We start from the raw sequence: 14,154 nt of genomic DNA, 5'->3' as shown, positions 1-14,154 counted from the left end.
TGTTTGAAATGTTTCTCAATATTGTCCATGGATCCACGAAAATTTTCATACGTTTTTAATCATCCATTTCTTATCTATCTACCAGATACGCTGCTTCTTAGTGTAAAGGGGCATAAATAAACATTTACATAGTGACTAAAGTAAACTGGTTAATTTTGGCAGGAAAAACAATGCCGGTTGGTTAAAAATCAATAATCCCTTCTAAATGAGAAACCACGTTAACCATCCTTTCCACCAGTAATAAACAATGACATTAATGTGTATACAATCCTTAGTAATAACTGTTGGCGTAAATAAAAGTGTTAAGATAGTCTCATGCATCATCAGTCTGCACCGTGAGGTCCTGTACACCCAAATCATGGAATAGACCATGCACAAATTCTAGTATTGGCCGATCGTTGGTCCCTTTCTTTACCTGTCACCATGAACCACTAAAAGTCAGCATCTACATTAAAGCTACTTAATAAATAAAAAAATGCCACGTTGACATAATCAAAATTTGAAAATGAAATTAGGTCTCTCTATACAATATAGATGAACAACATTTCAATTGGGTGTCCAATTGAACAAAACTATGCGTTAGAGGGATGTGAATCCAGACATATGTTATATCCTAATAATAAGTAACTAATCAAGTTTCAGGTTTTTGCTCTCATTAGTTAACACCAGTATTGACAAAGGAAAGGAGAACACATCATAAATTACCTGTACTATAAGTGAACCAAACACATGACCAGGCAGTAATTCCCAAAAACGAGCCAGGGAGACTTCCATTACATCTTCCCGGGAAGAAATCTGAACAGAATATATATGTACAAGTGACACATTGACGTATCAAATTGTAAATGCTAAATTTAAATAACAGACTGAAGTGAGCAAAATGCAACTATCACCCCCCAGCCCCAAGATTGGGTCCATGATAAACACCACTTCTCAAACATAAATTTGAAACTATAATATCCTTTATTTGATTAAACCAGGAATTTCAAAACAAGTGTGTACTATGTAAGAGGCAAAACAAATTTTGCACAAGAAAAAGTAACAACCTGTCTCAAGCATTTGTTCAATGCAGTAGTTGGGATGCTAGGAGGTGCCATTTGGAGCAAGATACCACCAGTTGCCCTAAAGAGAGGCAGAACAAGCATAAAAACTGCAACTGAAACAAGTCCTAAACACAAGACTTCTGCATTCTGAACCCTGTAATGAAGGAAACAGAAATAAGTCAAATTACAATATCTAAAGTAATAAGGTTACAATACCAAAAATAAAGTAATAAGGTTAAGAAATGATCAATTGTGTTTCACATGTTCTTATTTTTCATATTAATCTAAATTTCAGAAAATGAAATGATATTTACCCAATTGACAATAACCAGGATGCCAATATCAGACCTGCACTGAGAAACCATTGAAGTATGTAAGCTCAATATTAATTTGGACAGAGGATAGGAAATGCATTAGCATTGATAGGCATTACTATCATACACATGCCCAATGACATACATAAATCCAAGTATATCTACCTGCGAATAGAATCTGCAACAACATGCAGGAAAACAGAGTGATTATTCATATCTTCTGCATTTCTGTAAGCTGCAAGGCAAATTCCAGAAGAAACTTTTAATGATTATTACAGGTCAAGGCTGAAAAGAGAGAAAAGGTTAAATCAGGTGAATCTAAGAACATTCAAAAAATACTAACTGAGATTAATCCGAGCATAGTTTCTGAAGAACCATACACCAACAAGATTCACAAATAAATTGGTCACTGCAGAAACAATCAAGTAATGCCTACAAGAACAGAGTCAGAATAAATAAAAATTAGAAAGAAATCAAAAAACAAAATTGTTAGAATGAAAAAGTCACAAATTAAGAGGGCGAGCCCTGGTGCAGCGGTAAAGTTGTGCCTTGGTGACTTGTTGGTCATGGGTTCGAATCCGGAAACAGCCTCTTTGCATATGCAAGGGTAAGGCTGCGTACAATATCCCTCCCCCATACCTTCGCATAGCGAAGAGCCTCTGGGCAATGGGGTACGAAGTTTTTTTTTTTAGAAAAAGTCACAAATTAGACAAACAAAAAACCCCTTCCCATTCTGAAAGAAACACAATTTACATGTGATGAAGTCAGCAGCAAAATCTAGAAGTCATAATTTGGAAGATCGGCATATTTAAAAGTCACAAATTGTAATTTTCAGCCATTTATAATAGGCATTCTCAAGAAAGGTAATAATTTGGTTTTCTATTATGGGCATTAGTTTTTGTGAACTTTTCCAAAAGTTTATTATTGCTATTTAAGTTCTCTTTATGTTTATTAGAAGAGGGTTATTTATTTTATCCTACTATTTGATCACATTTAACTAGTTCTACACAAGTGGTGTGATAAGCCATCAAAAGAAGACATTGATCAAAGAAAATATTTTGAAGTCCCAAGCCATAAGCCAGAAATTCATCTCTTTCTCTTGGGTACAATGCCAAGGAACCTTTATGTCTATGATCAACTCAACAGGTATTATGCTTTCAATCAACTCAACTATGCTTTGTGCTTTCCTACATCAAAATATGGATAGCACCATATTACTAAAGACACCAATAGCAATCACCTTTGTAAGCATCAAATGGAACTCAGCTCAACGGCTCAACCACAAAAATTAGACACAAAATTTCAATTCTTAGCTGTAAAAATCACTGTCTATCTTTTTTGTTGCTGGATATGTAAAATATTTAATTGTAAGTAATAAAATACTGACAGACGACATTCATTGTGGGCACAAACTTACTTGTGCTCTGATTCATCTTGTATGAATGCATGAAGTGCCTCAACTGCTAGGGAGAATGACATAAACAAAAGAAACAGCTGTCTACACAGGCAGCAGAACAAGAAAATTCAAGATGTTAGCGCACATGATGTAATGTACCGAACAAGAGAAAAGAATGAAATAAGTTTGCCATAGTTAATTTAAAACACTGTCATACAGAATTCTTTTAGCCCCATACAAGCGATCATTTAAAGACTCAACATTGTAAATTCAAACCAGAATGTCACATATTATCTCTTCTTTAACAAACTAAATTGCCTTGGCAAAAAATATAGCTTTTGGCAACTCAATTCGGTTAAACATGCTAATTCAGAAATGTTTTACCAATTATTATGCAATATCATACAGCATCTTAGAAGATTTTAAGTAAAATAGCAATTTCTACATAAATATAAAAATTCTGTTTTGTGGACATTTAAGTTAAGGATAAAAATTACATGTCAAGCTGTCAAAACCTCAAAGGAATCAGACCTGATTTGTAATCAACACCGACAATCTATAAATTCTTTACAGCTTACTTTTACAAGGTTACTAATTTTATTACAAAAGCATCATTCTTGTAACAGCATCAGGCAACTAATTCACTGTGATATGTACAGTAACAACAGCAATAGTAAAGGAAATGAGGAATACTTACGGCATTTGTAAATGCAGACAAGACTTCTAGCCTTTTATACCTGAAATTAAATAATATTAGTTAAAACTGCAGACAGGGTTGAAATGATTAATCAAACAGTAACTAGTAGTACCAAAAATACCTTTAGTAGTGCACACACAAGGTACAAAGTTTAGACATGTTTGCATCTAGCATTAACTAATTGTTGGACAAATTCATATTCTTGAATCTTGAATACAAAATGCAAACAACGACATATAGATACATGTGGAAAATTATCTTTTAGTACCTGTGATGCATGCATGTACATATGGACACGTGGATATGTGTTAGGTACAAGCTAAAATACAAGTATATCAATAGTGAAGCAATTAAGTCACAGAAAAAAATTCCTCCAGACGTCAGTTCAGCCACATGCTCATTCAATAAATTCATCTTTTATCTGTTTAAAAATTCAATAAAAAGTTCATAACTCCCATCCTTAATCTTAAATGAGAATTGAGAACTAGCCCTCGGTACAAAACTTAAGAGAATAACACCATGCACAAAAGTTAGAAAAGGGACACATGTCATGAGCCATAGGCGGTATAAAGAACTAACAAGTTCCCTTTAGCACATGGGAAAACAATCATGTTTTCTATAGAAAGTTAAACTTCGTGATAAATATTCAGTCATACCTCATGAATTCTACAATTTGATATATGTCATAACTGTACAGGAAAATTTTCCAAAACTAATTATTGTAATTATAGTTATGACCATAAGTTATTTCCAGACAAAATTATCCAAGCAACCACCTCTCCTACAGTCCTACATACTTTAGGCATCAAATTTCAGTTACAGTAACTAAGTAGAAACCAAGAAAAGCAGCATTGTTGACAAGTGTTGTCAACAAATAAGTAACTAAATCTCACCCATAAGTATACTCTCTATCGGCTTTCTTCCTAGACGCAGCCATAACAAATAACGAAAATGTAAGAAGACCACAACCAAAAGTCAAGTGAACCGCATCAGACACCAAACCTGAAAACGAAAAAAGCAGAGATTCAATTTAAAATATAGTTCATTTCAGCATTTTAAACGAATCATCCAAAGCAAACAATTTCGAATGAAAATTGAGCGTTGAATCTGACCTACGCGACCGGTGAAGAGTCCAGTGAGCAATTCGGCGGTGGAGTACGCGACATTGAGCGAGATCATGAGAAAGAGCCTCTTCATGTACCTGTGGCCGGACCTAACGCTTCGGAAAACGGAGAAAACGAAGGAGGAGAGAGAGGATCTTTGGAGAGAGGCGGCGGAGGGTTTATCGTCACGCGGGGACCAGTAGTGGTGGTGGTCGTAGTGGCCGTGCGCCGGAATGTCTATCGGCGTGTGAGGTTGTTGGAAGGAGGCTTGGCGCGAAAACGCGAATCTGCGATCGGTGCCGCCGTCGAAGCCGAAATCGCCGTTGATGGAACTCAGAGAATCCATGGATGGAAGAGAAGAGAAAACAATGGGAATTGGAATGGATTGGATTGGGGCTTTGGGAATAAGCGCGGATTTGTGATATGGCTGCGAAGGGAATGAAGGAGGTTTTATACTTATCACTCAAATTGAAACTTCCTCTTGTTCAAGGAGCTGCTGCGATTGAAGTCAAAGTAAACTCTTAACTTAATTTCTTTTAAAATAAGTGGAAAATATGGTAAGCTTCCTAGACACTAGACAGTACCTAGTACCAATAATATAAAACCGATTTATATTATCAATGAATATTAAACTCAATATGGAATGAGTAAACTTTTCACTTAATATAACAGTAGTTCAATAACTTAAACAATGTGTATCACATTCAAAGAACTAGATACCTAATGGAACCGAGGTCAGGATTAATGTACCTGATAAATCTCTTTTTTTCTTGTTATAATTTATAATAAGGTTGTCAAGGTGCATAGGTAGAAACAGAGGTTACTTGATACCGTGTTAATTGTAACTTTTTTAATCAAATGAATCTTACTTGATTATTGAATATGAAATAAAACATATTAGAAAAAAAATATTTATCTTATACCAATATTATGGTTACCAAAAAAATATAAACATAGAAATTTTGTGTCAATTAAATTAGTATTTTGTTCTTCTAATTTTATTTAGAAAAAGTAGGCTATACAATAATAATATGTAATAAATTTATACTATTATTCTATCATAAATTATTACATATAATAAATTTATTAAATTTTAGAATAATTACCTTAAAAATCATATTAATTATAATTTTTAATTAGTTGGTAACATAAAACATATTTATTCTTTTCATAGCACGGAGTTAGGATCAAACTTTTAAATACATATGTTAAAAAAATAAGATTATAGGTCAATCAAGATCGTGTTTACAATTCTTTAAGCCTTAGGCAAACTTTTTAAAACAAATATAAATTAATTTTTCATATAACTCTAAATGAGTTATAAAAGTTTCCAAATAATTTACAGCAGTATTTATGTATATGTATATTTTTAAATTGGATATCTTATTAACAAAGTAACTACGAATACATATAATTAATAAAATTTATTATATAAGAATTTAAATTTTTAAAAAAATGGTTGAGTAAAAATCACCAAGTTCTACTAAAAATGGAGCTTTCTGAGTTAAAGATTGTGCCAATGTCTTGATCATGTTACCATATTGCATCAAACATGTTAACCAAAGTGCATCAAGAGTACCTGATTTTGAAAGGGGAAAATTTTCAAAAAAGAATTACAGTTATCTCAATGAATGTTTTATGTTTACAATTCCAATGCAGATTGCAAAACAAGTCTCAGTCTTTCTTCTGTAACGGCACTACCTACCAATTTGATATGGTAGGTCCACAAGAGCAACTGAGGAATTCGCAGGTAATGATGACCATAGGTCTAACATGCCCTGTTTGAATTTGAACACTGCTCATCTACCTTGGGACAATGTTGAATTTAAGCTTGTGACAATGGTGAATTCAAGCCATTAACACTCGGAAGTTCTTGCAGAAGACATGCAATCTTCTGGCTGGCCGAAGAAATTTTTTAACTTACAATCTTCTGATACTCTATTGTAACATGCAGAATGTTGAGAAAATCATGATCATAGATGTATTATTGGCTAATCGTGATGGAAAATCAATAAGAATGATGCAATGAGTTCTTTTGTATCTTCCAACAACTTTCTCTTAATAATCCTCTTAAAACCAAATACAGAAGTATTACATAAAAAATAAATGCATTTAATATTTTAAAAATATAAAAAAAAATGCATTCAATATTTCTTTTACTTTAGGAGGATCATCAGGAAGATGATGTGAGATGATTAAGTAATATTTTGATCCAATGTTAGGGTGTTTTGTTAGGTCTTTATAGGGTGATAATTGACAATTAAATGAATATGATGATATCTAATTCTCTGTTTTTTTTTTCTCCTAAGATATGCCATAAGGGACTCACTTGCTTATCACGACTCATGAATGCATATGGTGATCCAGTGTATAGGCACGAATATCGGAAGGACTTGTACCCGGCCTAAGGACAAACATCAAGATAAAAAATTATACAGCATGAGTGAGAACAAAGGTATAGGAAACCAAGCATCAGAAATATTGCAAAAAAACTCGTTGATTTCATCAGTTTACGTTTGCACAAAGCATATAATCCCTCCAGTTTCTTTTATAAGAAAAAAAAAATGATTTTGCACTTATTAACGAATTAGTTAATTTCATTAAATTGTATTAATCTTAAAACAAAAGTAAGTCTTTTCCTAAACTATCCTTAATTGAAACTTGTTATCAAGCATAAAAAAAGTCTTTGGCCCTATTAAATGAACGATATTTTGAAGATAACCTTATTAAATTAAACTTTTATATTTGAGACAAAAAAAAATAGGACCTTTTTTTTTGCTTATAAAAGAGACCGGAGGGAGTAACAGCAGGTGAAAACACGCATAAGTAGTACCCTTTTTCTGTCCTAATCAATTTATGACTCTAATTAAATCAACCGTAAAAACTTTTTATCAAAAACAATTATTAATGCACTCTCATCATGATTTCCTTTGCACTCTCTGTAATTTCCAATAACATTTTCGATTTATTGATTTCTTAACCAGTACTCTTAACACTCGTTAGCAAGACCCTTAACTATTTCAAGCATTTTGCTAACATCTATGCCAGGCCAGACTGGACCTGAACAGTTAAGAAAATAGTAACCAACCCAACCAAACTAATTGAGATGTGTGTGGTCAACCCAGTTAACAGATATCTGTCCTAACCGAAAATACAATTACTTTCACATCCAAAATAATTTCCTTCCCTCAACCAGACAATACATTATATTTAGGGAAAATAACCAGCAGGTGGGAAGAAAATACCTTTTGTTAATGGTTCCATAATGGAATTTGAGTTTTCCAGCCTTAATATCCTCAACATACTGTGACCGACCATGACAAATAACATGTTACAGTATGAGTAGGCGACAAAAAAAAAAAAACTAAAGCCAGCATGTTTAAATATCTGATTCTGAATCATACCAAACTTAAGGTAACCACCATTGATGAAAAGGATAGAGAATTGAAAGGTATATCATCAAGTGGAAAAAGTTGGCATGCTGATGATTCTGGACCAGGTGAAAAATGGTGCTTCTTCAGCTTTGCTAAGAATATCATGTAACTCTGCCTCAAACATTCCATAATCATGATCAAAATTCTCTACCTAATCAAGGAAATAAAAAGAAAAAAAAAAGAAAATAATAAAAGAAATAAATCAAAGCTTCTTTCTCACTTGGCCAATTAAAGGAATATCCAATTGGGCAAATGGAGAAATTACTTCTACGTCTGCATTTGCTTCCTCCCTTGTTTCCCTGATGGCACCTTCCACAGCAGACTCTCCAATTTCCAAATAACCAGCAGGAAGGGTCCTTATTGACACCAAAATATGAAATTAACATAGCTTGTTGATGAAAAGAGATGCAGCATTTATCATCATAAAAAAATTATTAGCAATAGCATCATGGTTTTATAAATAGTTCTTGGGATAGGAAGGTGACATGTACATAACCAGAAGCAACAAAAATAGGCAGTTCAATAAGAAAATCCATTCCTACCAAAGGCCATGAGATGGTTGAATACTCCTCTTGCAAAGAAGGACCTTGTTATCATGTTCAATGAGGCAGCCAACTACCTACTTTGCCATCCAAAATCATATCATGTTCAGAACAAAGTAATTAGTCACGTATCAATTGATGGAATGAAATAAATGCTATGACAAACAGCATACAATCATTATACACTTCTTTTCCAGACAAAGGTTAAAGAATCCCAAAACACAGATATGACACATGACACGGAAATATGACAAATTTTAAACATTAACAAACACAGAAATTACTATAAAAATAATTCAACAACAAAGCCTTATAAAAGCATAAATCTTAAATCAAAAGAGAGAACTGATGTTTTGAAAGTTAGCATAAGTCATTGTAAACATAGTGAAACATTACCATTTTTTATCTAATTGTAATGGAATTATAAAAGTAAAAAAAACATATAAGGAGTTTCTGAAGAGTCCAACATGCATACACATCTGATACAAGTACAGCTACTATTTAAAGTGGCCATGCTTTATTGCTTCCTTTTAGAGAAACATCTAAAACAAATTATACTGCTCCAAATCCTTATTTGTTTTGCATTTTCATTAACTATATTGTGAAAATAAAAAATACTTCAAAGAATGAAAGTTATGCGGATACCTTAACCTCCATATCCATTTCAGTATCAAATTCAAGCAGAACATACCAAATCATTTCTAATGCACAGAGTAACCTTCATACTTATTACGGCACATATGGTAGAAGACTAGAAGTCCTAATCCAAAATTTAAGAGTGAACAGAAACCACAAAATCAGCTGCAACATATTTCAGCACATGACAAATGAAAGAACTAGTAAAAACAAATTTCTAATATACTTTATTGCACAACTGTCATCTTGCATTCTCACACGCATCTTGCAAAATCAATTCATACGCATAGAAAGCAAATTACTTCAGAACACGCAAAAAATACCCGGTATCACTTCACAAGCACTAAACCAAAATCAACCAGAAACTAACAGAGATATTTCTAGACAGTCACCATCTTTGGATTCTGATATGCGATCTTCCCGCAAACCGTACATATGGCTCTCAACCTTTCCTCCCCTTCAGGAATATCATGCTTCGTGGAACCACCACACCACTGACAGAACTTAATGTTTCGAACATTCCCCTACAGTCTCACAATTAACACCATTTCAGCAAACCACTAAGGTCCACAATTGTAAAATTTCAACGTTGCATCTAAAAACAATAACACATCATATCTACATAATGCAATAACGAAATTCAACATTAGGATTTGGGAATGTGCGAAGAGAACTCACGGCAGAAGGAAGCGACGACGAGGAAGCGTGAAATGGCACGAATCGAACCCAGCGAGCGACGGTGGTGATGGGAAGCAGTTTGGAATAAGGGTTAGGGTATGGAATTGAGGAAAATGAGGACAGGGATGAGACTGTGCGGGGTTTCCAACTCCATCGTTGACTAACCAATCCACATATCTGAAGCTGAATTGCTTTCACCATCATTTTTCTAATTCAATTTCAAATTGGAACACACGCAATTATACACAACCAAATCCTTTTCGCTGTCGCTTCTCAAATTCAAATCACCCAATTTAACGAGCAAAAGAACCACTCCCTTTCTTCCCCTTAATCCAAAATCTTCAAACGATAAGACCTTAACCTCCTTATTTGAATAAAATAAAATAAAATAAAATAAAAGTGTTGTTACTGTTTTGACTTTTGAGTTTTCTCTTCAACCTTGCGAGTAAAAATCGAATCTCTACATAGAGGGTTGAACGATGATGCATTTTATGCATGCATGCAAACTCGCAGATTCACACACACTTATTTTTCTCTCATTTTACTTCATTTTCTTCCAATGCCAAGCAAATTGTTTGAGATTTTGGTGAAACTTTTAAACCTACCAATTTGCTTCACCTTGTGAGTTTAGTGATAAGAAAAATATATAATTACTAGAGAAAGTGTGAAATAAAATAAAAAGTATTTTTTTATCTTGTCTTGAAAACATAAAAGTTAATAGATTATATAACACTTATCTTTTGAAATAATTAAAAATATTTTATATTAAATATTTCTTAATGTTCATAAAAATTTTGATAACAAGAAAGACCTTTACTTAGATTTCTTTTTTCAATTTGATTTTTGCAATTTACATTAGAGTTGTTCAGTTTATAAACACTCTTACCCAAATAGCAAAAATGCAACTCTTATGGATTATTTGAACACCAAAGGAGATTCTGAATATAATCAGCTGAGACAATAAATGGTAATAAATAGTACAAATATATTAGAGACAAAAAAAATGGTACATTTGCAATTGTAAAAATAGCAAACACATTATTTCCATGATCATCTAATAAAATTACTCAACTACAAAAATACAAAGAAAGCAAGATTGGTGTGTCAAATAATTTTAGCAAGGTCAATCATCTGGTATGAACTAGCTGGAGACTTCTTGAAAAGGATTAGTCTACGTCTGAAGGGTCCTTAATCCAGGGCCAGGCTATCACATAAAGATTGATAAGCCGCACTGCAAAGCTCGAACTTCTCTTCTGCTACAGCCTATCAAGTATCAAAGTACAGAATCAAAAATAGAATTAGGAAGCTCTGCGAACTAATGATAGAAAATCCTGAACAAGGAATAAAACAAGAAAGGAGGAGGAGGAATATAATCAGTGGTTAGAGCTTGGCAGCACCTTGGAAGAGCCTTGATGACGATCTGGATGCCATTTTAGAGCACAGGGCCGGTACCTGATGACATAAAAAGGTTAAAATATCATAGTAAAGAACTCTGGCTTCCTAACATTTTGGTAAAGAGGAAGTGAAAGAAGTAGGAACTCACGCATTTTTTACATCTTCAAGTTTCAGTGGACCAGAAACACTCAATCCAAGGGCTAATCTATCAGAAACTAAATGTGAATCAGAACTATCAGACTCGGATGAAGAGTCATAATCATTTTCGTTTCAATATCTCCAGTTCCATGATTTTTCAAAATTAGAAAACCGTTCAGACCTCCTCCACTGAGGATTTTCCTCATTGATGAAGGACCAATAGAAGAATCTATTCCCACCAAAGGCAGAACGGAAACTGGTTTCAACATCGAAATCATCTTAACAAAAAGAAGGATCTCCTTAAAGAAATCAAGTTTGTTACCAACTTACCATTAATAAGTTTGACTCAGAATATACTTTATAGGTATCTAGAAACTTATATTTTTTGTTGAAAATAATAAAAACAATGTAAAAAGAAAAACAACACAGATTTAAGAAAGCTTATGATGCAAGTTCAAATCAAATCCTATCTATGATCTCCGCAAGTTTAAATCTTCCAATCCTATTTGAGTAGACATGAAGCTCCCAAACAAGATTAAGTTGGATGACTTCCTAGAGAGATACAACCACCAATCAAGAGAGCAGGTACTAAAAGATACATGATGTCATTTGTCATATATTCTGTCATGGCACAAATATTTCAAGCATTCTTACTTCTGTACTGATGACTTGATCCTTTATTGGCATTCCTGTACCTTCCAGTGCCCCCATCAGAATATTGTTTTTTAAACCATGAGGTGCCTTGACTTGGGCTTAGAGCAAGAGGAGTAAATATTGATCATAAAACCATACATAAACAGTCAAGATTAAAGACTACTTAAAGTTGCATGACCCATATGAAAAAAAATTAACATCACTTTAATCTTTTAATCTTGAATATTCATGAAAAAATCTAATGATCAGTATTTGATCCTCTCACCCTTATATATGAAAGCTTCACACTTGCATGACAGCAATGAAATGCAGAACAATGTAGGCCACATCTCCTCCAAATGTTGCAGCTCCCAAGAGACATGGAATCCAAAAAAATTGGTAATAACAGGAATGGGTCTACTGTTGATCTTTGGCAGTGACATTGATGCATTTTAGAATAAGTTTCTTGAGGGAGAGAGTAAGAAAGCCCAAAAGATGGGGTCTGATGCCTCAATCTTCTCTGAAAGTGGTCATAAGATACATGATTTATTGGTCCATAAGAAAGAACGACCAGCACCTTGATAATTGCTGGATGTATTGGCAAGAGATCATTGAAGATTTTTAGTTCTGTGAAAAGGAGAAGAGGGAAACCAAAAAGGATGTTGGATATGTACATTATCCTTCTAGCATATGGACTAAACAAGCATGGGATGGAATCAGCAATGAGGGGTTTAATGGCTTTCAGCACCAGTGTGGAAGCTCTTATACAGAAAGAGCTATAGGAAAATCACTCCATTTTTCATTCCCTAATCCATCATCAGTATGTGCTCCGTGTTACAGGCTATGCAGTGGACTAAGTACCAATTATTCCTTTTCTTCTGCTTATGCAATTGCAAAGTACTGCTCTCATACTGCTACTAATCACATTAGAAGAGGGGACAAGATATTATGCTGGGTAGTGAAGCAGCAATTGTGCTTAGTGGTGTTGGAAGCTTCAATTGCCTGCAGGACTTTGTCTTAGAGGAACACAGAGCCAAAAAGATCTCAAGACCATGAGACAATGGTAATGATGGTTTTCAATGGATGAAGGCTCTGATGTGTTGGTAGAACCCAAAACTGAAAATTTTCTTTTACAGTATATATCTATTACTAGCCATGTTCAGCAACCTAACAAGTTTTTGTTTTATTGACCTCTGTAAAACTCAATCCTAAATCCCATGACATACTCTTCTAGAGGAAGTGAGGAGCACGGCCCAAACTTGTTACTTGACAATCTTCTCCAAACAGTTGCCAACCATTCTACCTTCAGCAGATGTGTGAAACAAGTCCGGAAATAACTCATTGAAGGAAACTTCTGAAAACCAAATAAGATATCACGAGTCATGACAGCTAAAAGCCTTTCCACATATCCCGAATTCCTGACTTTATGAAATTTATGGAGCCAAATAGTCAATGTTAGGCTGTTAGCCCATAAAATATCCTCATTTTACACGCTTATTTATCAAGTGTCATAAGATTTAACATAGAAATCCATCCTGACAATTCAGAATATAGTTTCTGTCCAGAACCATCTTACTCAAAAAACATTACACAAAGATTTAGCCCATCTAGACAGATTGCAGCAGGTCCTAAATGCTAAATACAAGGCTGTTCTGTTCATCACTGACCCTATTTTCTATGAATAAACCAATGAAGCATAGATAATACATACAAGATAAATGTAAAAAAATTGTTTCAGCTTGTAACAATTGGAAAGAAACCATGACAAAAACCATCGGACTACCTACCTCATTCAAGCAACAATATATTAGATGATATTATGATAAGTTGATAACTTAACATGAAGCAAAATAAAAAATTAAAAAAATACAAGAAACTGCACACACATACACAAGTGAGACAGACAGAGAAGAGGCATGATGAACCTGAAACAGGGATTCTGCATAATCATTGATACTGTTCATTACTCTGTTTCGCTTGCATCCTTCTAAACCTTCTCGAGTTATGGTTGCTCCCTCTCAGCAATTAAACAGTTCTCAGTCCAACAAAACATATAAACAACACTTTCCACATAACCAAACTACATTGAACCCCCCCACCCCCCCCCCCCCCCCCCCCCACACACACACACCTTCTCATTAATTC

The 14,154-nt window shown here is 34.0% G+C and overlaps 2 protein-coding genes and 1 pseudogene across 7 annotated transcripts; all 3 read right to left on the bottom strand.

Annotated features, from left to right (window-relative positions):
• Nucleotides 1–136: 136 nt before the first annotated feature.
• Nucleotides 137–4,924, bottom strand: LOC114406782 (metal tolerance protein C2-like). Of its 2 annotated transcripts, none has more exons than XM_028369593.1 (10): nt 4,563–4,924; nt 4,344–4,452; nt 3,451–3,490; nt 2,775–2,851; nt 1,701–1,789; nt 1,523–1,616; nt 1,358–1,396; nt 1,047–1,197; nt 706–795; nt 137–415 (listed from the first exon to the last, which is right to left on the bottom strand). In XM_028369593.1, the coding sequence occupies exons 1-10, from the start codon at nt 4,897–4,899 to the stop codon at nt 314–316; spliced, it is 1,128 nt and encodes a 375-aa protein (XP_028225394.1). In that variant the 5' UTR covers nt 4,900–4,924; the 3' UTR covers nt 137–313. The 2 variants fall into 2 exon arrangements, with proteins under 2 accessions (XP_028225394.1, XP_028225395.1); XM_028369594.1 differs by having other exon boundaries at nt 1,523–1,592.
• Nucleotides 4,924–10,320, bottom strand: LOC114406783 (nudix hydrolase 23, chloroplastic-like). 5 transcript variants are annotated; one of them, XM_028369598.1, is made up of 8 exons: nt 9,844–10,316; nt 9,558–9,689; nt 8,530–8,606; nt 8,208–8,343; nt 7,958–8,098; nt 7,799–7,857; nt 6,883–6,957; nt 4,924–5,049 (listed from the first exon to the last, which is right to left on the bottom strand). In XM_028369598.1, exons 1-7 carry the CDS (start codon nt 10,045–10,047, stop codon nt 6,897–6,899), a joined length of 810 nt encoding a protein of 269 aa, XP_028225399.1. In that variant the 5' UTR covers nt 10,048–10,316; the 3' UTR covers nt 4,924–5,049; nt 6,883–6,896. The 5 variants fall into 5 exon arrangements, with proteins under 5 accessions (XP_028225399.1, XP_028225398.1, XP_028225400.1 ...); XM_028369597.1 differs by lacking the exon at nt 4,924–5,049 and adding an exon at nt 6,035–6,451; XM_028369599.1 differs by lacking the exon at nt 4,924–5,049 and adding an exon at nt 6,035–6,132.
• Nucleotides 10,321–10,808: 488 nt separating this feature from the next.
• LOC114405241 lies at nt 10,809–12,087 on the bottom strand (annotated as a pseudogene).
• Nucleotides 12,088–14,154: the final 2,067 nt, after the last annotated feature.

The sequence above is a fragment of the Glycine soja genome, chromosome 3 (assembly GCF_004193775.1).
Source record: "Glycine soja cultivar W05 chromosome 3, ASM419377v2, whole genome shotgun sequence".
In the NCBI taxonomy this organism is placed as follows: Eukaryota; Viridiplantae; Streptophyta; class Magnoliopsida; order Fabales; family Fabaceae; genus Glycine; species Glycine soja.
Note: the sequence above shows the minus strand (reverse complement) of the source record. Positions and strands in the feature narration are given on the sequence as shown.

Coding starts and splice junctions, on each gene's coding strand:
- LOC114406782 (XM_028369593.1), bottom strand. CDS start 4,899: ATGGATTCTCTGAGTTCCATCAACGGCGATTTCGGCTTCGACGGCGGC. Junction 1,198..1,357: donor TCCTGGTTATTGTCAATTGG/GTAAATATCATT, acceptor CCTTCATTACAG/GGTTCAGAATGCAGAAGTCT. Junction 796..1,046: donor TGAACAAATGCTTGAGACAG/GTTGTTACTTTT, acceptor TATTCTGTTCAG/ATTTCTTCCCGGGAAGATGT.
- LOC114406783 (XM_028369595.1), bottom strand. CDS start 10,047: ATGATGGTGAAAGCAATTCAGCTTCAGATATGTGGATTGGTTAGTCAA. Junction 8,099..8,207: donor ATATTCCTTTAATTGGCCAA/GTGAGAAAGAAG, acceptor TGTTTGAGGCAG/AGTTACATGATATTCTTAGC. Junction 7,858..7,957: donor TGGTGGTTACCTTAAGTTTG/GTATGATTCAGA, acceptor GGTCGGTCACAG/TATGTTGAGGATATTAAGGC.